The 24,442-nt window shown below is 50.2% G+C and overlaps 5 protein-coding genes across 5 annotated transcripts; 2 read left to right on the top strand and 3 right to left on the bottom strand.

Annotated features, from left to right (window-relative positions):
• Nucleotides 1–1,227: 1,227 nt before the first annotated feature.
• On the top strand, nt 1,228–1,499 carry BDW70DRAFT_125822 (uncharacterized protein; the record flags this gene model as incomplete). The annotated part of the gene is made up of 1 exon (XM_073734971.1): nt 1,228–1,499. Exon 1 carries the CDS (start codon nt 1,233–1,235, stop codon nt 1,494–1,496), a length of 264 nt encoding a protein of 87 aa, XP_073601149.1. The 5' UTR covers nt 1,228–1,232.
• Nucleotides 1,500–2,607: 1,108 nt separating this feature from the next.
• Nucleotides 2,608–3,911, bottom strand: BDW70DRAFT_125821 (mitochondrial 54S ribosomal protein uL15m). The gene is made up of 2 exons (XM_073734970.1): nt 3,563–3,911; nt 2,608–3,505 (listed from the first exon to the last, which is right to left on the bottom strand). Exons 1-2 carry the CDS (start codon nt 3,877–3,879, stop codon nt 2,764–2,766), a joined length of 1,059 nt encoding a protein of 352 aa, XP_073601148.1. The 5' UTR covers nt 3,880–3,911; the 3' UTR covers nt 2,608–2,763.
• Nucleotides 3,912–4,274: 363 nt separating this feature from the next.
• On the bottom strand, nt 4,275–7,294 carry BDW70DRAFT_125820 (putative mucin). The gene is made up of 3 exons (XM_073734969.1): nt 6,165–7,294; nt 5,838–6,111; nt 4,275–5,782 (listed from the first exon to the last, which is right to left on the bottom strand). The coding sequence occupies exons 1-3, from the start codon at nt 6,666–6,668 to the stop codon at nt 4,659–4,661; spliced, it is 1,902 nt and encodes a 633-aa protein (XP_073601147.1). The 5' UTR covers nt 6,669–7,294; the 3' UTR covers nt 4,275–4,658.
• An 8,696-nt stretch (nt 7,295–15,990) lies between these two features.
• Nucleotides 15,991–18,256, bottom strand: BDW70DRAFT_2671 (serine/threonine-protein kinase). Its single transcript, XM_073743639.1, has one exon. It carries the CDS (start codon nt 18,152–18,154, stop codon nt 16,229–16,231), a length of 1,926 nt encoding a protein of 641 aa, XP_073601146.1. The 5' UTR covers nt 18,155–18,256; the 3' UTR covers nt 15,991–16,228.
• Nucleotides 18,257–21,195: 2,939 nt separating this feature from the next.
• BDW70DRAFT_2636 (uncharacterized protein) lies at nt 21,196–24,146 on the top strand. The gene is made up of 6 exons (XM_073743626.1): nt 21,196–21,605; nt 21,673–22,008; nt 22,076–22,228; nt 22,275–22,348; nt 22,394–22,903; nt 22,977–24,146. Exons 1-6 carry the CDS (start codon nt 21,578–21,580, stop codon nt 24,039–24,041), a joined length of 2,166 nt encoding a protein of 721 aa, XP_073601145.1. The 5' UTR covers nt 21,196–21,577; the 3' UTR covers nt 24,042–24,146.
• The last annotated feature ends 296 nt before the right edge of the window (nt 24,147–24,442 follow it).

Genomic DNA, 24,442 nt, shown 5'->3' with positions numbered 1-24,442 from the left:
ACGGTGGCCGTGAGGAGAACTTCTCCAACTCTGTGAATTTCTGTGTCGGTATGCCGACCGTCTGCTGAGTCAGCCGAGCTTCCCCTACGGTCATTCCCGAAGGCGCCGGGATCTCCCGCATCCACAGCGCTCTCCAAATCCCAATAGCCTGGTCCTAGGCTCGGCCTGCAAAAACATGCAAGAAAATCCACCACCAGGATCTGGGGAATTTTGCGAGATCCGCCGAGCCTCAGGAATGATCCGGGTCCCTCCATTTTGGCGTCATCTCGTGGCTGGAAGCCTCGGTCCGAACACTCTACCCTGATGACTTCCTCATTTTCACGAATGGGCTGCTCCCAGTAGTAGCTACCGTGTTGTTGATGGGTATGCTATTCATTATGTGCACCCGATAGTTTCGATGATTGGCTCCCATACTGCTGGCTCTAGGTCGTTTCCCGCCTACTGAACTTACGGTGGTGGCTAAGCACCCGTCATCGACGGCTTCCTGAGATGCCTTGATTCTGTGTGCTCTTTTGGATGTGGCTCCGACATCTATCAGCAGGACGGTTTTTGCCACGCCGTACCTCGAACATTTGAAGGTACTTCTTTCCACGCCCAGAGGAACCGGGGGGCGGTGCAGTGGCAAGCATGAGTGCTGCTGGGGGGAGGGGGGAGGGGAGATAGGGGTGGTCATTAGTGCAGGTCATTAGTGCAAGCAAAACAGCATATTCTTGTTGGCAATACCTGATTGAGAGCCGTTGTGCGGCTTGCCATCATTGTCGAAGATTAACCCCAGGTAGAGTCGTGTACTGATATCCAGATTTTACAATCTTGAGTCGACAATGCCCCCGCCATGCTCTAAATATCTTGCTCTAAGTAGGTACCTGACAGCATGCCCTTAAACCGAGGCAACATTCAAGCACGTTTGTAAAAGAGCCAGTTCATGACATGATCCCCCAATGCTCGCGCTATCTGCGTACGCATCATATGCCCAGGCATAGGCAGTCACCTCAGACATCGCAACGAGTGTATGACATATGAGAATCCTTCACTCTGGTGTTGCACAAGCCAAGATCAGGATTCTCAAACGCTATATGTTCCTCGTTGATTCATAATCCTTGTCTCTCATCCGTCTCTATGCAAAGCTCCGAGATCACATTGCAATCTGGCCTGCAGATGTCTCATGCTATGCCCCGCCGAAACAGCATGCTACCCAAACCAGACAGGTTACTGAGCCGGTTCCCTGTTGTTAGATGGCTTTCCTATTATTGTTTTGTACGGCAACCGGACATCCAGGCGTACTCAAACGACTGGTCAGTCTATTCAGTCTATCTCTGCGGCATCACTCTCCGTCAATAACGAAGGGTTCCATGGGAGTATACAATATGCATGCAAGCATGACTACTAAATTCCTCTCCTACGCCTTGCATCCAGTACAGTACAGGACAGCATTTCAAGAAATATATGGCTCCGATTATGCTCCGATTATGGCTCAGGTTATGAATTCACTATCTTGAGACATTAACTCGTTCATTGCTTTCCTAAGATGGCCCTTTTGCAGCGCAGAGATAGCATCGCACTCAAGCTGTTGTGCTTAGAGTTGACTCAACCATTATCATTCCAACCGGGTTCTATGCGTAATGCGTATAACGGCAACTCGCCTACCTCTTACAGTACTCACTACTGGAATTGGATCAATTTGCGCTCCTGAGAACGCCTCTGTATTACTAACCCGACTGGGCCGACCAAATTATCTGCTCGGTAATACGACCATGATCAGTAACCCATGCATGCAACTCCAATCTCTCAGTCTCCCGGAGCATCCCACCCCATATAAAAGGTTCTAAGCGTGACTGCATAGCCCAAGAATCAGCCGAGATCCTGAAACTCCAGTGGTCCAACCTGTCTCCGTTGTCTTTTCTACTCCAATCCATGCTACTGCATCTGGGGTAACAGCAGCGAACCCCTTCAACTCCCCCGGTAGCACCTCGCTCTCTTGCCTTTTCTGTGCTTTTGCGTCAGACTCTCTTTGCTGCTTACGTACGTACCTCCTCCGTAATCCTGCAGAACAAGTAGTCACCGGTTCTGGAAAAGGCAAACTTTGTCCATATTTCCATATCATACCTGCGTGGATATAGGCTGTAGCACGGGGTAGATGTGGAGTACATATCCATATCGAAGCGTAGTATACACGCAGAGCAAGCGGATCCTACCAGAAACACCCAACGTGGCAAGTCACGGCTTATGTCTAGGGTTTATTGCGATTGCACCGGTATACCTTGCTGTAAAGCGCAGTTGCGGTGTGTCCCAACTCATGGCCCCTGTATGAATTAGGGTTGCCCTCAAGTGGGTTCCTTGTTGGAACCTAACCACCTGATGGCCAACATATATGCGTCTCTTGCCGTTGTAAGTATGTAGGCGAATGAGCGGACTGATATCGGTTCAGTTCTTCATTCCGAATCAAGGTTATTTAAGTACTGATCAGGGTTTGTCAGGCTGCCGCGCGTAATTACGATCAATATCCATATACAGGACGTGGAATACCTGCCCTGCGAGTAGGTATGTAAGATGGCTCGCGGAGCAAAACGAACTCAAGAGAAACAGGAATATGATAGTCGAACAGAATAGATATCTAACCTAGTATACATACACATAGTTACAATGCAAGTGGACCAATTCCTCAGTCGATAGCCAAATCATATCAATAACCGACATGGACGGTCAACCCATCCTTCACCCTCATCAATATCGGCATCCACGCGCAAATCCAGTAATAAACTAACTCTACCAAAGTCTGTTCTCCGGCAAAACCTTCTCCTTCTTCGGGCCAGACGCGGTCTTCCTCTCCACCGGCGACCGGAAGAACAAACTCGGTCCCTCAAGCGGTTTGAGCAAATGACTCAAGTAACCCCTGTGCGCGGGATCACGGTAGTACTCAATATCTTTACGGTTGGTCGGATCCGGCAGACGGTACTTGTATCCCTTAGCGGCCATGATCTTGGCCTCTTGCGAAAATGCGTTCCCGGACGCAGCCGTGTTTGCTGAGAAATCTAAGCCGGCAGCAGCGTGGAGTGCTGAGTTTCCGCTTTCCGCAACCCAGGATGCAGAAACGAAGGGGTGAGTCTCGCGCTTCATGATCCGGGAGATGGAGGCCTTGGTGTAGAAGCGGGTTGTGACGGAGCCGCCGGCTGCTTCGACGGCCGCGATGGCGGCGGCTGAAGCGCGCGAGACAACGAGGTGAATGGGCTGTTTGAGAATGTTGGATGCGGGTGCGGTTGCGGTTGCTTCTTCCACCGAGTCGGACGGTGACTGTGCTTCCGCGGCTTTTGAGGTAGGGGTTGTGATATCTGTAGTGGTGGGAGCGTTGACGCCGCGGGCAAGCAGTTTCACGCCGTCTTTGGGGTTATGGATGCACCGCGACTTTGCGAGTTCGCGGACGGTAATTGGTTTTGTGGGGTCGATGCGGCCCTGGTCAATCCATTCCTGGATGCGGTCGAGGTTGGCGGGGGCGAGGTCGAGGGAGAAACTGGAACTCATCAGTAACTCACCAGATATGAGGCAAATGAAGAGCAAAGGCGCCTACATATTCTTAAATCCCCTCTCCCCATGCACCACAATATCAGGCGTCTGCCCACCGTTGAAACCCGCCGGAACCTTTCCGTGCTGCCCTTGACCCTTATGACCCCTTCCAGAGGTCTTACCCTTGCCCGAGGCAGGCCCGCGACCTCGTCGGATGCGCTTGTTGTAGGCCCCCGGGTTATCGGAGAGGGAAGCTAAGATGTGTGCATTGCGGGTTTGGGACTGAACGGAGAGCAGCAATTGCGATGGTTGCGGTATCGTTGAGGGACGGGAAAGAGAGCTGCGAAGATGCAGAGGGAGTATCTGGAGCCTAGGAGGCATTGTTGCGGCGCAAATTGTCTGATGAGTCCCGGCTGTTGGCTGGTGTGCTGGATAGAGGCCGACAGGATCTTTTTGGCGGCTGCGGCCTCAGGTTGTACGGAAAAATATCGGCCCGTGAATATATGTATGCGAAATTAAGCGCACAAGGTGCAAGATTGCCCAAGAGGCAAGTATTGATGTATTTAGAAAAGTTCAAATAGAGAGCGAGATCAATTTTTTTGTTGATTGTACGCCTCATTCAATGAGTTCTTTTCACCGATAATGTCCACTACTACATTTACGTCCTGGGGCCATCTCGAATAGCATATTCTCACCGCCCGTGGTGCGCGGCAAAATGTGAGCCGAACGGGGTAAACTCTATCAATTGTTTGACTACAATGCATTATGGAAATAAGGGACAATGGAGAACTTTACGCTCATAATTGTCATTGTCTAGAATAATACAGCCAGTTTCGGCCCTCGGGATACCCACGTATCGTGCAATGCAGACCTCATGGCAGGTTGACCCGAGAAGTAAACAACGCCACGCCATGGTAATGCTATAACAAAGACAGATCACCTCCATATCCCCGTGTAAAATGCATGCAGTGCTTCTAGCATAGAAGACCGTCTATGATGCCAAAACGCCATAACAGATGCGAAGTCGTAACAAGAAGAAAAAAAAAAGTAAAGGAAGTGTAACTGTACATGGTAGAAGGGGAAAGACTGTAATACATAAGGGAAAGAGATATCAGGCGAAGGTGTAGATGTCATCAATCGTGAGGCGTAAACTGAGATACTCAGGGTGCATAATGTGGTGTATGCTGAAAACTGGGAGGAATATATGGCCCTTGAGGCCACGCATCATGATGAAGGTAAGGTAGCAAGCCGGTTCGGCGTTCCGTCGACTTGCCCAACGGCTGATAATGCATATGGTGGAAAGGAATGGCGCGCTGTTGCTCAAGGGAAGCAGAGGGTGGAGGAATCAATAGGGTGTTGACGCTGCGGACCGGGCGGTATGGAGAGTTCCTGTTCGCCAAAAAGTAGGACGGGGAGAGATGGTTCGTTGGGGTGTGAACGCCGTATGCAGATACGGCCGGGGAGATTGTGGCTGACGTTACAGGATACGGACTGTGATGCCTAGAGGGATCAGGCAGTGACAATGCCGAAGTCGGCACGCTGTTGTTGAGAGGCTGAGGCGCAGTCGACGCTGGAAACTGTGGGGCCCAGGTGCTGGGATTGTAGACAGGGGGCATAGTAGGGCGACCAGGTACAGCGGAGAGTTGAGGGATAGAAGCTGGAACGCTCGGAACAAACGCGTGGCTAGATGGCAGCCGTGAAGCAGGTCCAGGGATGCTTTGTTGAGGCGGTGCTGAAGTAGGTGCCATCATCGGAGGTAGAGCCGGCGCGCTAATCTGGCTCGCAGGGGGTAGTGTTGAAGACGGGAGCGGCACCGCATGTGGCACGACAATCCTCTTGGATGGATGCTGCTCCTCAACGGGTTCTTCATAGCGCCGCTTTCGAGAACTGACTGGCGGTAATTGGCTCGCGACTTGGTGAGCCATGCCATATGATGACCCATTGACGGGAGCCCAGGTCTGCTGGTGGAGGGGCTCAGTAGTGGGTGACGGGAGCCTGGTGGACGAAGTCGGTGACACCTGGGCTCGCGTCGGACCATAATTTGGCGAGAGGAGACGAACTGGAGGTGTTGGGAGTGTATCATTTTCCGAAGTAACAGGTGCATGGTTGACGAAATCGGAAAACCTCCCCAACTTGACATGCCATTGCGCCCATTCCTTCTCAGATGCAAAAAGATTGTACCGGAGGTTGCTTAAAAATTCCACCTCCATGACATGGATTTCCTGAACTGATATCCTCGACACATCCGCCCAGGTCTTGTTCGTGTAAGTATTGTCGTCAAGGACTGATAAACAGTTAGCACAAGAAACGAGAAATGCCCAGGCGAATGATGAACCCACATTTGTTGCCCAGCATGAGCGCAACTGTCATCAACCTATATTCGCTGCCCTTCTTTCCACGCACAGCAGGGTTGAACTTCTTCAGTCGGTAGATGAAGAGGAGTGCCAGCAAAATGACATTCTGGCTCACTTGAGTCGTTGATAGAATGTTCGAAACCCATTTCTGAAACGCTGGTGTAGGGATTGCCTCAGGGCAAAGGGAGAGGCCGTGAGCCGAGTTTTCTTCAACAGCCCTCAACTTCGGCGTACTTTCGAACCAAAACAAGCAAGTCATCTACCAATCAGTCAGCCCGTTGACGCACTTCAAAATACTCGAAGTATCCTTACCTGAGCAGCAAAATCCGGTAGGTTTCCTTTCCCATTGTTAATCGAGGGAGGAATCTGGAGATATGAAGGCTTTGAAATATCTTTCTCTTTTGCCCGTTCGTCCTTCTCCGGAGGTGCTTGTTTGCTCGATTGTTGAGCTGGTTGAGACGGCTGAGTTTGCTGGGTCATTCGATTGAGCAAGTCGGCGCTCACCCGCGGGTAGGCAGGACCTTTGCCGTAGACGGGACCAGCGTACGGGTCCGGCTTCCCTCCATAGTGGTGGATGTTGCTGTAGGCGACGCCATTCATATCGTTTGGTGGGGTGGGTAGACCGTCCCGGAAAGGAGCGGTCCTAGAAAGGTCGGGCAAGTCCAATGGGTTCTGTTGATGCTGCTTGTTGGAGGCCGAAGCGTCTGTCTGAGAGTCGTGAAGAAGCGTCGGGGTGATTGGAGGGGCAGCAAGGTACGACAGCGTTGGTTGCGCCGTGGGATACATATGGCAAGAAAGTGAGGCCCGCGAGAACATTTAGCGAGAGCGAAGAAGGGGAAGGAAGGAGTCTGTGGAAGCTCGACTGTCATGGAAATCTCATTTGAAAGCGGCTGTTGTTGAACGGATCAATGTTGTTATTGACGGTCAACTAGTATAGTAGTAGTAGGTCGTAACCAGGCCAGGCGGATCCAGTAACAACATTCAGCATCGGCTGTCAAAGGAATGAAGGCACGTTGAAGGGGTAAGTCGTACGGTCCGCCAGCCCAGAGCAGAGATGATCGGTTGCATAGCAATGAAGACCTCAGGCGGTCATGTCATACATATAGAAACAGACACTGAAGAATAATATAAGGAAGGCGAGTTTCGGATGGAGTTAGGTATGGATCGCGTCCATCCAGAGTTGTAGCCAGTAGCGAGCTAAACCAAAAAGGCAAGTGAGAGGGAAAATGGAAAATAAAATAATTTTAATAATTCAATATTGGGAACAGCAAATGGGAGGCGGAATTTTGGAAAAGAAACGGTTTAGTATAGAAAACAAGATCCATAGACCTGGAGACAGGACCGGATTTAAAATCGAAAGCAAAAAAGGAATAATCGATGGAACAGGAAAAAAAAAAAAAAAAAAAAAAAAAAATACGAAAAAAAAAAAAAAAAAAAAAAAAGAAACGGAAATTTTAAGTGAAAGAAACACCAGGGCGTATACGATAAGAGGATCATAGTCTCGTAGATGAAGTCAAGACATCACCTCTGAGCCAGCAGCAAATAATGGCACGGGACATCGTAAAAAGCTCCGCTCTGGCCAGGGTGTGAGGTGTGGCCCTTGTGAGCCTGTGAGGGACTGACGGTGCCGGTCGACCGTCGAACGAGGTTAGCCCCGTCCGGAAGTGTCCAAGACGGACAGAGTTTGAGCCGGACGCAGGTCCAAAGGGCTGATCCTCCTTTTGTCTTGGAACAGGCAGGAGAATGTGAAATTGTGAAATACGGGTTGATGTCAGAGCGGCGGGGATGATGAGGTGAGAATGGGATGGATGGGGATGGGGATGGGGACGGGGAGAGGGAAGGAACAAGTGGATGATGCATGCGACAGAGAAGTTGTTTGACCAGTAGGAGGCCGCAGAACTGGTCTCAGAAAGAGGCGCCTCCAAAGAACCAAAGAACGGGGGGCGTTGTTAGTGAGTCAGTGAATCAGGGAGGATGGAGGGATGGAGGGATGGAAGGGACGGAATAAAGCCCACGAAGACTTGGTCACGATCTGAGAGTGAATAGTCTGGCCAACTGACTCTGTCAGCCCCATCGGCGATCCAATAATAGTGGCAACGCCTAGCTGAGCGTCACATAAAACATTTATTAGGATTATTTGAAGTTGCAACGACCATCGTGTGGTGCACTGTGCTGGTGTCCTCCTGGAGTTCTGGTGCCAGGGCCGCCTGGAATTCTTTCCTTTTCGGTGCGTGGCCTGCCTGCCTCGTCCAGGAAGGGGGCGACACCAGCCCAGGGAGGGGGCCGGGGCATTGCTCAGCACGACTAACCTGCTGTTGATCACCGAGCCCGAGCCCGCGGAAGCCAGAGGAATTAGAGGAATCAGAGGAATCCTGGCAACCGCAATCCGCAAGCATACTTTGGTCGACTTTGGTCGTCCGCGTCAACAGCCTCGTACTATCGTATCATACGAATCATACGAATCTTATCGAATGTTACGAGACCCAGATACAGGTTACCAGTTACTTCCAGCTCGGCGGGGACTTTGGCTGGGAGGCGAGGCAGGCCGCCGGCTTTTAGTGGTACAGCCAGAAGGTGGGACGCTACGACGTGGAGTGGTGGGTAAAATATGTTACAGTATGACCAGAATTCCCAGGACTCCAGAAGAGGCTGGGCGGTAGGCGGTAGACAATCAATAATCATCATCTGGACGCCGGCAGAGAAAAATTGGCGTTGGACAGTAGGGGTAGAGCGAAAAACACTCAGGAGACGCCATCTGCAGGTGGAGCAAATCTAGCAAATCTGGTAGGAATAGAGGAAACGAGGATTGAGACTCACAATCACAGACGAGGTACCTATCCACTGCACGAGTGAGACCACAGGTCATAAGCTAGTGCACGCAAGGCATCTGGATTCTGGACACAGCAAGAGCATGGATGGGTATCAGCTTTACGAGCAGTTTCGCATGCGTAAGCAAACTGGCAGCCGACAACAGCCCAATGAGATCGCCGCTTTCAGCTTCCTGTGACTGCTGGGGGTTGGACGCTGGAGCCACAACAAGCGCCCTTCGCCCTTGGATCCCGGGCGAAAAAGGACGAGGTAAACGAGCACAATTCTCCGTGCAAAAAGAACAAGATTAGCCGTGTGTACGAACTGGGGATTCACCTCTGGTCGAACCGAGCTGAGGCGAAGGCTCATCCACCCAACCAGACAAACCAGACTCACCACATCTGCAGTACACTTTTGACTTTGGCCGCGAAGTTCCATGTATTGGCCAAGCCCACAAATTACCTTTTACTGCTGCATCCATAATTCCTCATCCTGACCACCCGCTTTCCGGAGCACAGCTGCAACGACTGGCCCAATCCTGTTCTTTGTCGCGAGGCTAATCAAAGGTCAAACTTCAGTGGGATAACCGCCGAGTAACTCAGCTATCATCGGGGCTGGGTTTGTCACAAAGAGCCACCCAGCTGGCGATCCATCAACGTGCAGCTGCTTATTCCGGTTTCTCTGCCCGACAGCGGTCACAGCGGTCACAGCGGTCACAGCACGTCAAGGTCACTGGCTAGTGCTCCTAGACGCGATATTATTCGATGGCGACGTATCATTGTAACCGATCTCGGCTTAGCCTTCGAGCTGCCTTTCCTCCAGCTCGCCCATAATTCGGGGCCACCCTTCTCGCTCAGGCATACATCACTCTCTCTACAACCTGCAACCTCGAATATTTGGGTCGGATATGATCCATCTCAATTTTAATGAAATGCTGAATGCGAAGTAAGAGGATGCCTAGAGGCTGGCGGCGCGATGGAGACACCCCAGACACGCGGTACAGGTATCGTCATGCTGATGAGTCGACAAAGTATGCCAATAATCAATAATCATCGGCTTGGACGCGCTGAACACCATATGCATCAGTCGTCTCAATAGCTGTTCCAGGTAAAAGAGGCGCAATAGAGGACCAGTATAGATGTTTTCATCTCTAAACCGTCCGGCTGCATTACGTCTCCGCATTCAGTGACAAAAGTCAACTCAATGTAAGAGATACACAAGCTCTTCCAACGAATGCGCAGAATCCTGGCCGTCGCTATGGGGCGCGGAATTACGCCTTACAGGCTACAATCAACAAGACGTTCAGCATCGAGCATCTTAGCTGAGCGCTAAATTCTCAGAGTTCAGGAGTCGACTTGACAACCTGATTGATAGTGCAGGTGTTGGCTTCTAAGTGGTTCAATGAAAGGGACAATAATGCAGACGATCGATGCGCTCAGGAGACAGCTCGATACGGCCTCTCATCTGTCTGGTCGCCCAACAGCGGCTAGCGACACGACACCCCTAGTAACTTCGTGGAAAGAGGTGCAAGGGAAAAATTCCACAGGCCTGGATTCCCAGAACCATCCTGGTCTTGGATAACAATTGTGTTTCCCGGGTTTCTTCCCCTATCGAGCATTTTCGGGCCAACCCTGCAATAGCGCTAATCTATGGAATACGGTTGTAAACACCTTTGTTGATGCATGCAGCTTGAAAGAAACACTGCCTCCCCACCTGGGCAGGATTGAGGACAAGTACGGCGTAGTTGAAGGATGAGTGGCATGAATGCATTCGGAAAGTCTCATGGACCCATCCCGTCCCTGGAAGCCGCTTTGTAGGCAAACTCGCTTGCACTATTCAAACCCTACTCCTTACTATTCCGTACTAGTGTCGGCCATAATTAGCAAGTCTTCGTGATCGGCTTCCGCTACTATTTCCTTTTCAAGTTTAGGTCTCCAAGATTCCGTCTGCGGCTTGCTCCGAAGGGGGAAACTCAGCCAGGCCAGGGCACGGATTGTTCCAGATTAATCCCTGCTTCTATTAAGATAGAGCCGATCATGTGATCTTTTCGGGAGGCGGGTGAAGACAAACAGCATTGCAGGCTAGCTTGATACACTGATAATCCCCGTCCTGACCTGAGCTGTCCGAGCGATACTTTCTTTTGCCTCAGCTGAGTCCGCGGCGAGCCTGCCTTCACACAACCAGCAAGATGAAGATCGCCGGGCTCTAAGTTTACGAGATAGCTCAGTCTTGCGTCGAAATTGAGAAGGAGCCGATCCAATCAACAGCAGCCGGTTACCATTCATGGTTTAGGCTGTCCATGATTATATAGCCTGATGGATTCAGTTTGCATCGCTCTATCGAGTATCGCCCGATTATTACTGCCCGTTACTAGCCCGCTTGGTAACGAGAAACCGCCTGGATAATTGTAGCATGGTTTGCCGGCTGTTCCAGGTTCCAGAACACAACGTAGAAACAAGTCACCGATACGTGCTCCGAGGCTGTGGAGCGTGAGTGCCACTCATCGCCAATTGGCCAAGATGCCTAGGAATCATTATCGTCAATCTATTAACGAGTGCGTATCACTCTCATCAACCATACCATCACTGATCATCGTCATCATCATCACCAGACTCTGTCATTATATCTGGAACCTTGGCTAGGGTCTTTTGCTGGCGCTTATTCACTTGGATCGCTTCAAAGGTGCGGCGGCCGACAAACCGATAATCAGATGGAGACTGGATATCCCGGCATCCTGCGTCCATGACGATCTGAAGTGGGATGGAAAGTTCAAGACACGATGCAATAATATTGATAATAGGCATAGCTTGCGGAGGTTTGTTTCCATCTCTCGTACGGCCGCAGTAGCCCGCTGTGATCCATCAAAGTATTAACTTCAACGTCTTATCCACCGTCTTGTACTCCTTGGACTGCAGTCTTGGTTTTTTTTCTTCTTGTGATATGGAGAATTCCCAGTCAGCCTCAAGGCAATCTCCGGTGTCGTGTCCAGTTTCACCTGCCGCTATATCCCTTTTCCGTGGCTTGTTCCCTCTTTTCAAGCGTCTTATGTGTAATTATTACGGAATAGTTCATGTTTATTGTCTGTCCCGCACGCAATCCTTCAAGTCCCGACTGCCAACTCTGGTCTCTGTGAGGATACTACGCGATTGGTAGGCTGTCTGTACTATACCGCAGCTACGGAGCATACTTCCTTCACAGTGTTGATAATCCCAGTGGCTCGGAGCACTGGAGTATTAATTGCTTTTTTTTTGTCCGCTAGTCAAACTGTCCAACTAATAGGAAACGCTGCTAATTTCGACAAAGTCCCATAATTGCTAACCACAGGCTCAGCGTCAAGCCCAACTCGCCACAGCGTGCGTCGGTCGCCGATTTTCCATCGTCCAATCCTGGTCGCCGCCACGAAGAATCCGACTCCGCAGAGTCGCTGACTCAGCGTGCACCGGGCACCCGCTCGGCTTCGAAGTTTTGGGTTAACTCCGGGCCTCCGCTCGGCGGTTGACTTCCTGGACGCGTCGCTGGGGCGCGTCCAGATTATCCAATTTACCACGTCGTTTAGTCCAGTCGTCACTCGTCACTTTCATATCACGGTGGATAATAATCAATAGACGTGGATGCTATCTTATCCCCTCCCGTCTTTCTCTCCGTCGACTCTCGACGGTTTGTGGAATCAAATTAGATGCTCGCTTCGCTGATCTTAGCTAATTTTCTCACACCCTTCCGCGCCATCGTTGTTCTCGCTTCCATGACCTCCTCCCAACTCCGCTTGTGACCACTCCCGAACAGGGGTTATATGGTCCTTGTCAGAGCCTGAGCCTGGATGCAGACTCAGTCTTCTGATCGTCTCAGCTTACAATGTTCGAGACACTTCTTCCTCCGCGCGTCGCTCATTCGGCAGTCGAACCTTGAACGGTTGATGATACCATCCACGGAAGGGGCGTGTGCTTTTCCAGCCGCTTGCAGGTAACCGATCGACACGACATTCTTGGATAATCAATTCATCATCGTCGTTTGTACGGAAATTCCCTGCAATCTAGGCTCCGCCATCATCGTCACGACGACTATTTTTGATAACTCTCGTTGAGACCAAACTTAGCGCGGACTTGCTGTTGCCGTGGTTATCCACATTGCAGCTCTTGCTCCGCCTTGCCACATCTTATTAACGAACGTTAAGGTTGAATTCAATATCGACCTAATCTATTGCATTCCTAACCACAATGCTCACTGCATGTTTATCCGCCACTGCCGGCGTTCATGGGTAGCAGCAGTCGTCGGCAACATTCTCTGACTGATTTTTACGTCCGATTTGCCTGTGCAGTATGCAGGCGCTCATGGTTGGCGGCTTGAGTACTTCAGTTCGCATCACCAGACGACATTGGTACTCATACTCCATACGAACAGGGAAAGCATTCTCGATTTCTTCGGGTTGTGTCGTCGCACCGCGCCTTGCGGTCTTCTATGCTCCTTGCATCTATCAGATTCCTCGGGCAGTTACCTCGAGCCTCGCATCTTGCTCTTTTGACCGAGCAATGCCCAGGTTACAGGATAGGCAAAAGTTCTGATCAATTCGCATGATAGTCGAACCCCTACCAGGGTTGCCACTAAATGGTTGAGATGAAGCCAACATTACCAGAAATTGCACTCGGGCTATCAGCGCCGTATGGGAAATACTGCTTGATCATAAACACGTTAGGGATGAAGGAACCCCAACGCCAGCAAGGACTGAGATTGACGTCGCAGAGAACGACATTGACATCCCTGGGGCAGTATATCTGAGGTACATTATTAAAGGGCATTGCACTACGCTTATCCCGCGGATTCCTGCAAAGCGTCAGTCAGTAACGTTGAATTTCCCAACGACGCCTGGATAAATCGATTGCGTTGTCCAGAGGCGAAGCAAGGGTGAGATCCAGGTGGTGATGCTTCTCGTCAAGTGATCCGCTCATTCGTGGTGTCGTTGAGAATGGCAGAGTTTGACAGCGTAAGTAAGAGTCCAGCGAGGGAACACGGCCCCGGTGAGAGGATTACTGGGAGCACCGTACAACTTCAGGGGTTGCTCTCCTTTATGCATGAAGCGTGTGGCGGCAAAGGCGGTGCCAACTCTCACAACTGCCTTGTCTACATCCGGCTTACCCACGATGCTTCGGCATCAATGACCTTGGTGGTTGACGATAACTAGCGACTGCCCACTACCCCACCAGTAATCGTAGCTTTATAGCCACTCTGCAGTTTGGCAGGTGCATGTGCATCAGCCATAATCAAGTCGTATTTCTGCTGGCCTCGTTAAAAAGACAAGAGCGCGACTCCAGATTCCAGACTCCGAGACCGAGGCTGTCGTCTTACCTATAGACCTATAGACCTGGATTAGGGAGATTGTCATTGGGGCCGTTTCATTTACCCTCATTTATTATTATTATGTTACCTAGCACAATGCACGACGTGCTCGGAACTCTTGGGGCTAACTGCTGTTGGACAGGTCACGGCGGAAGTACCACCTGGCCCTGAGCGCTGGGCAGCGGCAACTTCGGTACTTTGTCTGATTGTCTGCGACTGTGTCAGGCGAGATAATCCAGCCGAGGGTTTCTGTACGAAGTTCTCTGATATCACCCCTGCCAGCAGTTTATGACTCTAGCCTGCGCCATGGCTGCAGTGTTCTGAGAATCGGATGGTGTTCTGTTCTGCAGTCTTCCCCATTGCGAGTCCACCAGCACCTCATCGCTTAACCTTATCACCGCCATTTTACTTTGTCCAATTTCTGCGTTCATATCATCGGATTCGTAGCATGCTGTCAGCAGTCAGCTTCTTGGCCCATCGAACGGTCAACCGTCAACCTGATTGCGTACGTACATATTGAGTGGAGTACCTATCCGGTGGAGTGGACAGTGAGTTTGGACTTGGCGAGCTAGTTAGATTTTACCACCAGCACTGCTAGAAGACAAACCCCGAACAGAATTGGCAAAGGAGGACCAACCTAGACTACACCGACGTCATCAGGATTCTCCCCCTCCACATGGACAAGGGAAACGAAATGAAAAGCGGTAAATTAGCATGGTTGCCGTTCAGGCCCTACGACTGTGCAGTGTGCTCCGTACCACTTGACGAAAACGGACTCTATTCCGACCTGTCCTGTCCCGGGCCTCGGTTGACTCCTTGGTCTGTAGAGGCCAGAGTAGGCTCTACTATACCATATTGTCAACTATGGAGTAGACTGCAGGCTGCTAAGAAACCAAGACCTGAAATCTGGAAGTCTGAATTTTGAATACCGAAGCCTGGCTGGGCTGGACTTGAATTTGGTAACTCAAAACTCTTGTAGCTGGAAACTGGAACTCTGATGCCTGGAAACTGCACTGCAGGATTCTAAGCAGGATCCCGAGGTCGAGGTTGCTCGCCTCCTACGAAATGGGTTACGATAAATTTTCTAGGAGTTACTACTACTTTACGGTACAAATTCTTTGTAGGGGGAAGCTCCCTTCATAACAGAAAGGCCGGCGGTCCATACTGTAGATCCTTCGACTTAATGTATGTTTTCTTTCTCTTTTTATTTTCTTTAGTTGAAATTTTATTTTTTTTGATGTTTCACTTTGTTCTATTTTTGTGTTCACATCTCCCTTTATTTCAATTGTTCTCCTGTCATGGTCATTCTCGAGACGCGATAGTGTAGGTGTCCATATGCCGAGTAGATTGTCTTCCGTCCTTCATTCTAGGCCGTATGTCACGTTATACTTGCCATCCTTCCATGGCTGTATGTATGCACAGAGGAAACATCGCCATGGTAATTTGAACTTCGAGTATTATTTTTATGTATGCTGGCTAGTAACTGGGATTTTCCTGGTCGGTTTGGGCAGGGGCTCAATGCACGCATCGCTTTTCAAATAGGAAATATATATATGTACAGATATTATGGTATGCCCCCAACTGCAACCTCACAACCGAGCCACTGCCTTGATCTCAGGAAATAAAAAATGAGACCTAGTCACATATCGGGCTAATGAGTCATGGTAGATTTGGAGTTGACAAAAGTATATCAGCCCATGCCTACACCGGATGTCTATGCCACAGGGGCAGAGCGAAGTGCGCAAGTGTTACGCTGGTGAATCCAGAACAAGTGGACATCAAGATTGAGATCATTGACGTATAAAAAATAAGTACAATTCAATGAATTCGCACCAAGACCCAGGACCCCATCTTTAGCAGCGTGATTATACCTTTCAGAGTGTAAAATCAGAGCCCAGGCTGGAGCAAGAGAAAACAGTAGAGATAGAGAACATTCCGGTATATAAGTACAGTACATGAAACGGATCAATTGAGGAAAAGCCCATCCCGAGAAGCGCCGACGCCGTGCTATTAGAAGAATCAGGAGCCAAAACAGTGCACCTGCAGGAAGACTTTTAAGCCATGAGTAAAGCAGAGTTGTGAGATAAAACACACAAAGAACAAAAGAGCAGGGTATCGCGAAATTCATGATTCCAAACACCAGCGCTCGTAAGATAAGAAAATCGTGAGGTCGTACTAGGTTTTTTTACACACAGTATGTGTGCAGCTGTCAATTTGTTTGTGCTGTAGGCTTTAAATCAAAGCTTCCAGGCATTGTCTGAAGGGCTATCAGCGGAGAATTCCCTTACGAAGCGGGAAGAAAGTATGTCGCGGACAGTCCAGCGTCTGCGATAATCCATTTCCAGGCAATTGGTGATGAGGTCAAGTGCGTCGCGTCGTGCCTCCGAGTCGGCTCCATCACCGAGAACCGCCTCTCGGTCCCAGACGCCATGCCGGATGTTGGATATTAGACGGGGCTGGAAAGAGTGCTGGAATGGCCGAGATCCGACGATAAGGGTGAATACGATGACCCCAAAAGCCCAGACGTCCACAGACGGGTCGATGATTCCAGTAATCGAGTCGAGTAGTTCCGGTGAGGCGTATTCGAGGCTGCCTGCGACGCTGGTGCTGGAATCAGAAGGCCCAATATTTCGCAGCGGTGGCCGGTCCCCAGCATCTCCGTATGGCTCGGAGGAAGCATCCTCGTTGTCGGCGTTGATCCATTCCGCCATTCCAAAATCACATAGAACGAGATTTGACGTCTTTGTGCCATCTGGAAGCTCGACTGGATCCAACAGGCAATTTTCTAATTTTATATCTCTGTGAACCACCCGAGCATCTTCATGTAAGTATCGCAAAGCACACGCAAGTTGATATGTGTATTTCTTCGCAAGGTCCATCGTGAGATTGCGGCGGTTCTGACGATTCTGACGGATGAGATCAAAGAGAGTGCCGCCTATGTGAAGCTTCGTGAAGCAGAACGTGGCGTAGTCCGTTTCATAAACCGCATCGAGAGACAAGACATTTGGGTGACTGAGATACCGCCAAACGCGAACCTCGTGGTCAAACTCGGCCTGGACTGCATCATTTTCCCTCTCGGTTTTGTCGGCAACTTGCTTCTTCACGATCTTTACTGCTAGACGCCTTGTTTCACCACTTTCCTCAACCTTATAAGCCTCCTTCACGACACTAAAACCGCCAGATCCGATGATCTTCCCGAGAACATATTCAGTCCCGACCATTTGACCCTCATCGTCAGGTTTCGGCGCTGGTTCCTCCCGCGTACTCCACATGGAAAGGAACGCGCCCGCTGGTGACTTCCCACTCGAGGCCGTCGATCGCCGCGAGCGTGTTGTACCACTTCGATAGCGGCTGAGCTTGCTGCCAAAAGGAACGGCAGACCCTCCGGACCAGGAGGCACTGCGGTCTTCGGGTGAGTGGTATGTCTGCGTCGGGGACGACATGCAAATAGGCGAAAGCATGCCCCGAGAGGCTTCTGGAGGGGTTTGAACCTCATCAATAACAGGCGACATGGTCGATACAGTTGTGAGGGACGTAGGACGGTCGCCGTTCGGGCTCCGGGGGGGACCTTCGCGTGACGACACTGTCGGAACAGCTCGCCGGATGTGACTTCTTCTGGAGTCGGGACTGAATCCCAACTGGCTCACGCCGCTCACCAGCTCGTCATCATCTTGCGGGAGTATATTCCGGAGACTTGAAGTTCTTTGGGGCTGGAACCTCCGCGCCCGACTGAGCCTCTCGCTTTGCGACAGCTGTCTTTCAGGTTGTATACCTCTTTGAGTGACGGTGAGGGCAGGATCAAAACCGAAAGACGACTGCTCCTGCTGGAGGAACGAGTCGAAAGGCGAGGAGGCGCCAATATCCTCTGGGTTGTGAGGGATCTCGTCCTGACTCGGGCTATCATCATGGCGTGGGACTGAGATGGGAGGTGTCGAGGAGTGAAGGCTGCTCAGTACACTGCTTTCTTCATCAGTACCGCAACGATGTGCGTCATAATCGTGAGAGATGTTGGTACGGTCGCCCTCGTTACCAGCTCGATGTTCATCAGCTTCCCTCCATTCTCCCTCGCGCTCGCCATTCCCCCAGCGACTTCTTGACCCGTGGTGGAAGGTAGTCTCAATCCTCAAACCAGACGACCTGCTACTTCTCTGTACAGTCGCCATGCCCTCATGGAGAGCACAAAGAAGGCTTTTAAAAAGGGTTGTAAGTCATGAAGTATGTAGGCTCGAATGTGGTTGACGCGCGGGGGCCGTAGGGAGGCGAAAAGCGAAGAGGGTAGTATGGGGGAAGATGGAAGATGTAATGTGGATGAGATGTGGAGTATCTTATCGAGCCATCGACTATCGGAGGCTCCGATAAAGAAGAACTAAACCCAAACAGTGGTCGGCTGGGGCGCGTATCTATAAAAAGGGTTTATACTGATTAATGGGTGAAGGTGAAGGGATTTTTGGAAGAATTTTGAAGATGAGAAAACGATGACAAAAATTCGATGAGGTTGCGTCGTGCAACGAGAGAACGCATCGGGAGAAAACGGAGGAGCCCATCAGAGATTCCTCATTAGTCATTCCGGTGTGTCTTTATTTGAACGACTCCTCTTCTTTACTATTATTACTGACTACGTACTTTGTATGCAGCTCATTACTCAAGTCGATTATGTATGCTATTCTCTCCTAAGGCTTTGATCCTTTGAGGACCCTTATGTATGGCGACGTCATCGAAGCGCCTCAGCCATTATCAATGAACGCTGTTAGGATGCTTGACGCCCCTCCCTTGCTGCTCTGACCCAACCAGATGCCAGGCAACTGCAGCACCTCGACCAAGCAATAATAGCCACAGCCGTTAACATCAATGACTCATTACCCCAAGGTTAGCATCCCTTATGTGGCTGCGACGGCAGTTCTTCAAGTACGGATTGTTCTCCATTATTATTCAGCAAGCCAGGTTACAGGCAACTCGAAGCTAGGGATGGCGCACGCTAAAGCCTAGATATACATACGCCTTTAATTGCCAGGAGCTCTGCGCTCTTGAAGACTTACATTAGTACGATGTCTGCTGACAGCCGTCCAATAGGAGTGAAGGTAAAGCGAAGGACTGCGCCTATCTCGGCTTTTGAAAATTCGCTGCGGGAGTCAGGGAGTATGTGCATTGACTCCCGAGAGCGAGCAGTACCTGCTCGGCTCTTTTCCACTGCGCTACAGCTTCTTACCTGCACTAGCTGTTCGACTATTTTTAAGTATCTCTGATGAGGGTGTCCACGCAGCTCTTTGGGTATCATAGACGAAGCCTACCTATCTCGTCACCCAAAAAGACGCTGAATTCAGCAGATTGCTGTATACTGTCAGTGTGACGGGTGCCAGCAAAAAGCTTCGCCAACAGATGGTAGTGGAAAAGAAACTTCTCGACAAGGACCGCATTTCCATCGCCCGCAGCCCGATGCCTGCACCTCGTGGACCGTCTAGATCAGAGCTTTGTAGTTGATCTGCTTCGAAATACCCGACTGTTACACGTTATACCCTTCAATCACTTCATGAAACCGATTCAGTCGTGGCGCATGAAGATAAAGAATATGTTCGAAAATGGATCAAGGGAGTGCATATGCCTGGTATTAGAAGGTGATAAATTGGATTTTGCGGTTTCTACTATTCGACTATCGCCGGTTTTCAGCCTAGGCTTGCACCTTGTGCTAGGCCACGCAGATTGGAGCATCTCGACAGCCAAAACGCGCATTCCCAACCTGCAGAGTCGAATTGGGAGACGGTGCGGACATACGATCGATATCAGTGATTAGGGCGTCCCAGCAGGTCGGATTGTTCATCTTCAGCTGACTGAAACACCAAGAAGTTGCTGTCGCTTTTGAAGTTGTTCCACTGCTTGTCACACGCTTTTCTTGGACATTTAGAGAGGTTGTTAAGCATGCTCTACAAGTCCTCTGCGTGCGCGAACGTCACGCGCATCAGGGTATATTCCTTAATCCCTACCGAGTTGGAACTGATCGAAAACAATTCAGGCTTAGCTATCTCAGTAACTGCCCGATCAATAGTGCTTACAATCTCCAGGCCGCCGAAGAACTAATTGAACACAGGGCCGTCCAGCATGTGGCTGATTGTGCTTATCTCCTTCCATGGGATAGTAACCAGATCTTCTAGATCTCGCCATAGTGATAGACGATGACACGAAGCCTGTTGATACCAAACTGATGTCAAAGCATCATTCAGCCAAAAGTTACTGGAAAGCTACAGCTGCATCTTAGCGTAGGAAGTTACTTCCCATAATTTAAAGGTGGTTCTTATTCTTGGCTCGTGGCCTAATCATACGGACTTGACCCGTGGGATGAGGAATTTCAAGTCTGCCTCTATCCTTGTATAGGCCAATTGAGCTTCTTTCCTTTCATCTCCCAAGCCATCCACTCTATATGAGCGTCGTGGAGTAGCTGCGTAGCAACCCGAAGGCCGGGTTTCTCGATGCCGGCTGTTGGGGGAAAGGGAGCGGGGGGTTGGATGCGTCTTATGATTGACGATGGCGCCCGGCAAATATAGACGCATCCTGGTGAGATTCGAACATGCGGACCATTTGGGGGAATGCTACGGGGAATGGATAGATCCCGGCTTCATGAGATCAGCTTATGGAACGGCTGCCTTCAAACTCCCAATTGATATATTAGTATTAAAATTTATATATTGCATTTCATTTGACCATGAGCGCCAAAAATTAGTGCAGTGCGAACAGTGGTCAGAGAAGATCCCCATTTCCACCCGACTTACGACAAATCAGTACTGGCGCCTGAAGAGTGAAGGATGAGACGCGGTAGGCAAGGGGTGATGTCGGAGTTATTATGGTTCGTGGCTAGAGCGGGGGTATGATCGTCACTAACCCGAACTCTACACCGGACATGGCCATCATCCAATAAATCTCTGAAGTCGAGAGAGATAGAGGAAGGGATTGGAAGGATTTGAAGAAAAGTGGTTAGGGTGTAGGTTGGAAGAACAGTAAATGGAAGGGTAAATAGAAGGGTATATGTATTAGGTTGATAAGCTGACTCGACACACAAGAGATCATGTGCTAGGGCTGTATCTAAGATGAGCTTGAGTTGAACTAAGCCCAAAGGGTAGTTAGTGCCAAGGAACGGGCCTAGGCACGGGGGTGTAGTGGATAAGCGCGCGCAAGGAGCGTTTCTTTGTCCTGGGACCTCCTTTCTCGGTGTCTCGGGAGTCTGGGGAACTCATCGGGCTTCATTTGCTTTAACGGCTCTACCCTGCCTTCTACATTTTTTTACTTTCTTTTCACTGCTTTCAGGGTTTGCTGATTTCTCTTCTGCTTTTACTTCTCTCGGAACACCTGAATTCGTCCTGTGGCTCGAAACACCTGTCCTCCGATCACCGTCGTTCGCAATCTCCGCCCGCCGCTGGTCGTGGCATTCCTTCATTTTACCGTTTCGTTTCGCGATCAATTGCTCTCAATTGATATTTGCCGTTTCGCTCGCTACGCGCGATTTCATTTCGAAGCGTCGACGCTGCCGATTCACACTCATTTCGATGTTCCCAAGCTCCTGAGTCTCCTCTGAACATCCTGCTACATAATTCGCGAATATGACTAGACCTAGAATGGTGCGAGCGGGTACGTTTGGACGGGAACTGTGATTTCGGCGCGGTACTCGACGTGGCTGACTTGAACTGGTATCCAGATACGCTCGACCTTCAAGACCATTACGCCCCCTCCGCGAAAGACCATACGCACGTTGTACACACGAACGATGGCACCGGCTTAGCTCCTCATCAAGAGAAGGAAGTCCGTCATGCCGACCACGATTCCAGAGCTGAAATTATGCACGGTCCCACCGAGCACGATGGAACTGATATCTACGACGGTACAGACGACATCCATATTGGGCTTGGTGTCCATCGTGACGAGACTGATATTGCAGAAGCCGAAGACGGTGACCATAGCGAGGGTGAAGACGATGATTTGTTGGATGATGATCTTATGGACAAAATCTCAAGCTCTCCCTCTATTGATGACGGTATGCTCCTACCTTGTGCAAGAGGTTGGATTCCTCTGCGGGACAGGCAACTGACCGATTTGGACAGATGATATCAATTTCGAGTTTGTTTATGCCTTGCATAATTTTGTTGCAACCGTGGATGGACAAGCAAATGCGTCGAAGGGTGATAACATGGTGCTCTTAGATGACAGTAATAGCTATTGGTGGCTTGTTCGAATAGTAAAGGATGGTAGTATTGGTGAGTATAATCCCAACGCTGGAAGAGACTGTGCTAACTGGCGTAGGATACCTGCCTGCTGAACATATCGAAACGCCCACGGAGAGACTCGCCCGGTTAAACAAGCACCGGAATGTGGATGTGGGTAGCTTTTCGCTCTGATATCGAACCTGACTGACGAATAAGCTTTCTGCGACAATGCTTGGGGATAACTTGGAGAAATCCAAAAATCCGCTGAAAAAGGCAATGCGCCGTCGGAATGCAAAGACTGTCACCTTTACTAGCCCCACGTACATCGAAGCCTCTGACAATGATTACTCGACAGAAGAAGAGGACGATGATGATGACGTGTCTTTCACGGATGAATATGCGCGGGAGGAATACGAGCAGCAAGAGGAGCACAATGAGGATATCGTTGTTGAACCCTTGCGACCGAAAACCAAGGGTGTTGAAGAACCGCAGATCACAGAGCAAGAACCTACTTCCCCTAGTCCAGAAAAGCCGCGCTCAAGCCAGGAGATTTTCGAACAGGAAGACCCTATTACTCCTACGTCCGAACCCAACGTCAGCCGTTCAAGAAACGGTACCCTACGAAATACCGATTCATTCTTCAAGGATGACACCGCGGAGACCAAGAAGATCTCTCTTACTCCGAACCTACTGCGCGACGAGACTGCTCCTGGCGAATCGAGAGAGGTATTTATCCTTCTGCTTTGTTGCTTCTCCCCCCTTCCACCCCCCCACCCAAGATGATACTAACTCCCGGTAGCCTCGCATTAGCCTCGAAGCCCTCGATAAACTCAATCCGGACGAGAAGAAAGACGACAAGAAGAAAAAGGATAAGAAATCCGGGATGCTCAGCGGCCTCTTCAAGAGGAAAGATAAGAAATCCAAATCCGGTGATGATGAAGAAAACATGGAGAAGCACTCGGGCGATCTGTCTCGATCATCTCCTCCTCCAAAAACATCCATGGAGTCCGTATCTTCCCCCGAAGCGCGTCCAACAAAGCAAGCCGGGCCGTCGCGGCAGACCAGCAAGCTTCAGAAACAACAACAAGAGGTGGCCCAGCCAAAGGAAGCGCTGGAACAAAAAGAGAGAGCCTCGAGAGAACACCAGAGGGATCAAACAATACGCCAAGTAGTACTGGACGAAGTCGAAGAAATTTCTGGTTCTGGCTCGTCTCGTTCCAGACCCTACGAGGTAGAACAGAGCCAGTCGAACACTGTCCGCGTACCAAGTCCTTCAAAGAAGCCAACGTCGCCAACTTCACCGTCATCGCCGACGTCACCAGTATCGCCCATCGGAATTGTAGACCGGCAGCCACCACAAAGCCAAGGACCTTATACCCACCCTATTACATCTCCCCCGCAAAAGTTCCCTACAAAACAAACGACAGAACAAACCCGGTTCGCGGAATCACCTATCAATATACCCTCGCCCTTGGACCGTCAACGCTCGCCTAGCGTGCCGGGTCTAACAACCGACCTGCCCGCTGCTAGCGATGCCCAATACTCCCCGGATTCACCTCCATTATCCCCAGCTGATACCACGGACAGCAGACGCCCCGATGCACCGGCAACACCATTCGAAGCACCAACCCCAACATGGAGTGATGCTAGCCTGCGCTCATACCTAGAGGACGAAAACGAGCTGCGCGATCTCTACGTCATTGTCTATGACAATACAAACATTCCCCCCGCCGGCCCTGAGCACCCCATCACCGGTAACCTCTTCAAGGACGAGAGCAAGAGACTTCGGGAGATGAACAGCCAGTTAGATTCTCTTTTATCAGAATGGGTTACACGGAGGCTGCGCAGGTCGACGAGTCAATAACTTCCTAAATTGGCCGACTGGCACCACTACACTCGAGTTGGTTTTCTATGTTATGTTATGACTAGCCAGGCGCTATGATGTGCTGGACGCAAGCATGCATTCTGGATTCAAATTGTATTTCATCATCTTACTTCTTTGAGCTTACCTTATCGCTTTTTCATTTCTTCTGTGCTATATCACATCATGAATACCATGTGTTTTTTCTGTGCCGGGTAATAAGGTGTAATATCCTTTCTCAAAGTCCATTTTCATCGTTGTAACCACTAGAATATTACTGAGTAGCAAGCACGGATTGGGGTAATTTGAAAGACTCCTCCTGTTCCTCATTCTCTCAAGAGAACTATGAGGTAGGTAAGTGGCGCTGTGACAGCTTGGTCGTTCCATGGCTGTTGCCCAGTGAG

The sequence above is a fragment of the Aspergillus foveolatus genome (genome assembly GCF_047715535.1).
Source record: "Aspergillus foveolatus strain CBS 279.81 unplaced genomic scaffold BDW70scaffold_1, whole genome shotgun sequence".
NCBI classification, from domain to species: Eukaryota; Fungi; Ascomycota; class Eurotiomycetes; order Eurotiales; family Aspergillaceae; genus Aspergillus; species Aspergillus foveolatus.
Note: the sequence above shows the minus strand (reverse complement) of the source record. Positions and strands in the feature narration are given on the sequence as shown.

Bases quoted from the DNA above. Each gene is read 5' to 3' on its own strand.
- BDW70DRAFT_125821 (XM_073734970.1), bottom strand. From the start codon at position 3,879: ATGCCTCCTAGGCTCCAGATACTCCCTCTGCATCTTCGCAGCTCTCTT. The intron at 3,506-3,562 runs GTAGGCGCCTTT...GATGAGTTCCAG, and splicing joins GAGAGGGGATTTAAGAATAT to TTTCTCCCTCGACCTCGCCC.
- BDW70DRAFT_125820 (XM_073734969.1), bottom strand. From the start codon at position 6,668: ATGTTCTCGCGGGCCTCACTTTCTTGCCATATGTATCCCACGGCGCAA. The intron at 6,112-6,164 runs GTAAGGATACTT...ACTGATTGGTAG, and splicing joins TACCGGATTTTGCTGCTCAG to ATGACTTGCTTGTTTTGGTT. The intron at 5,783-5,837 runs GTGGGTTCATCA...ACTGTTTATCAG, and splicing joins GCTCATGCTGGGCAACAAAT to TCCTTGACGACAATACTTAC.
- BDW70DRAFT_2671 (XM_073743639.1), bottom strand. From the start codon at position 18,154: ATGGCGACTGTACAGAGAAGTAGCAGGTCGTCTGGTTTGAGGATTGAG.
- BDW70DRAFT_2636 (XM_073743626.1), top strand. From the start codon at position 21,578: ATGACTAGACCTAGAATGGTGCGAGCGG. The intron at 22,009-22,075 runs GTATGCTCCTAC...CGATTTGGACAG, and splicing joins CTCTCCCTCTATTGATGACG to ATGATATCAATTTCGAGTTT. The intron at 22,229-22,274 runs GTGAGTATAATC...TAACTGGCGTAG, and splicing joins AGTAAAGGATGGTAGTATTG to GATACCTGCCTGCTGAACAT.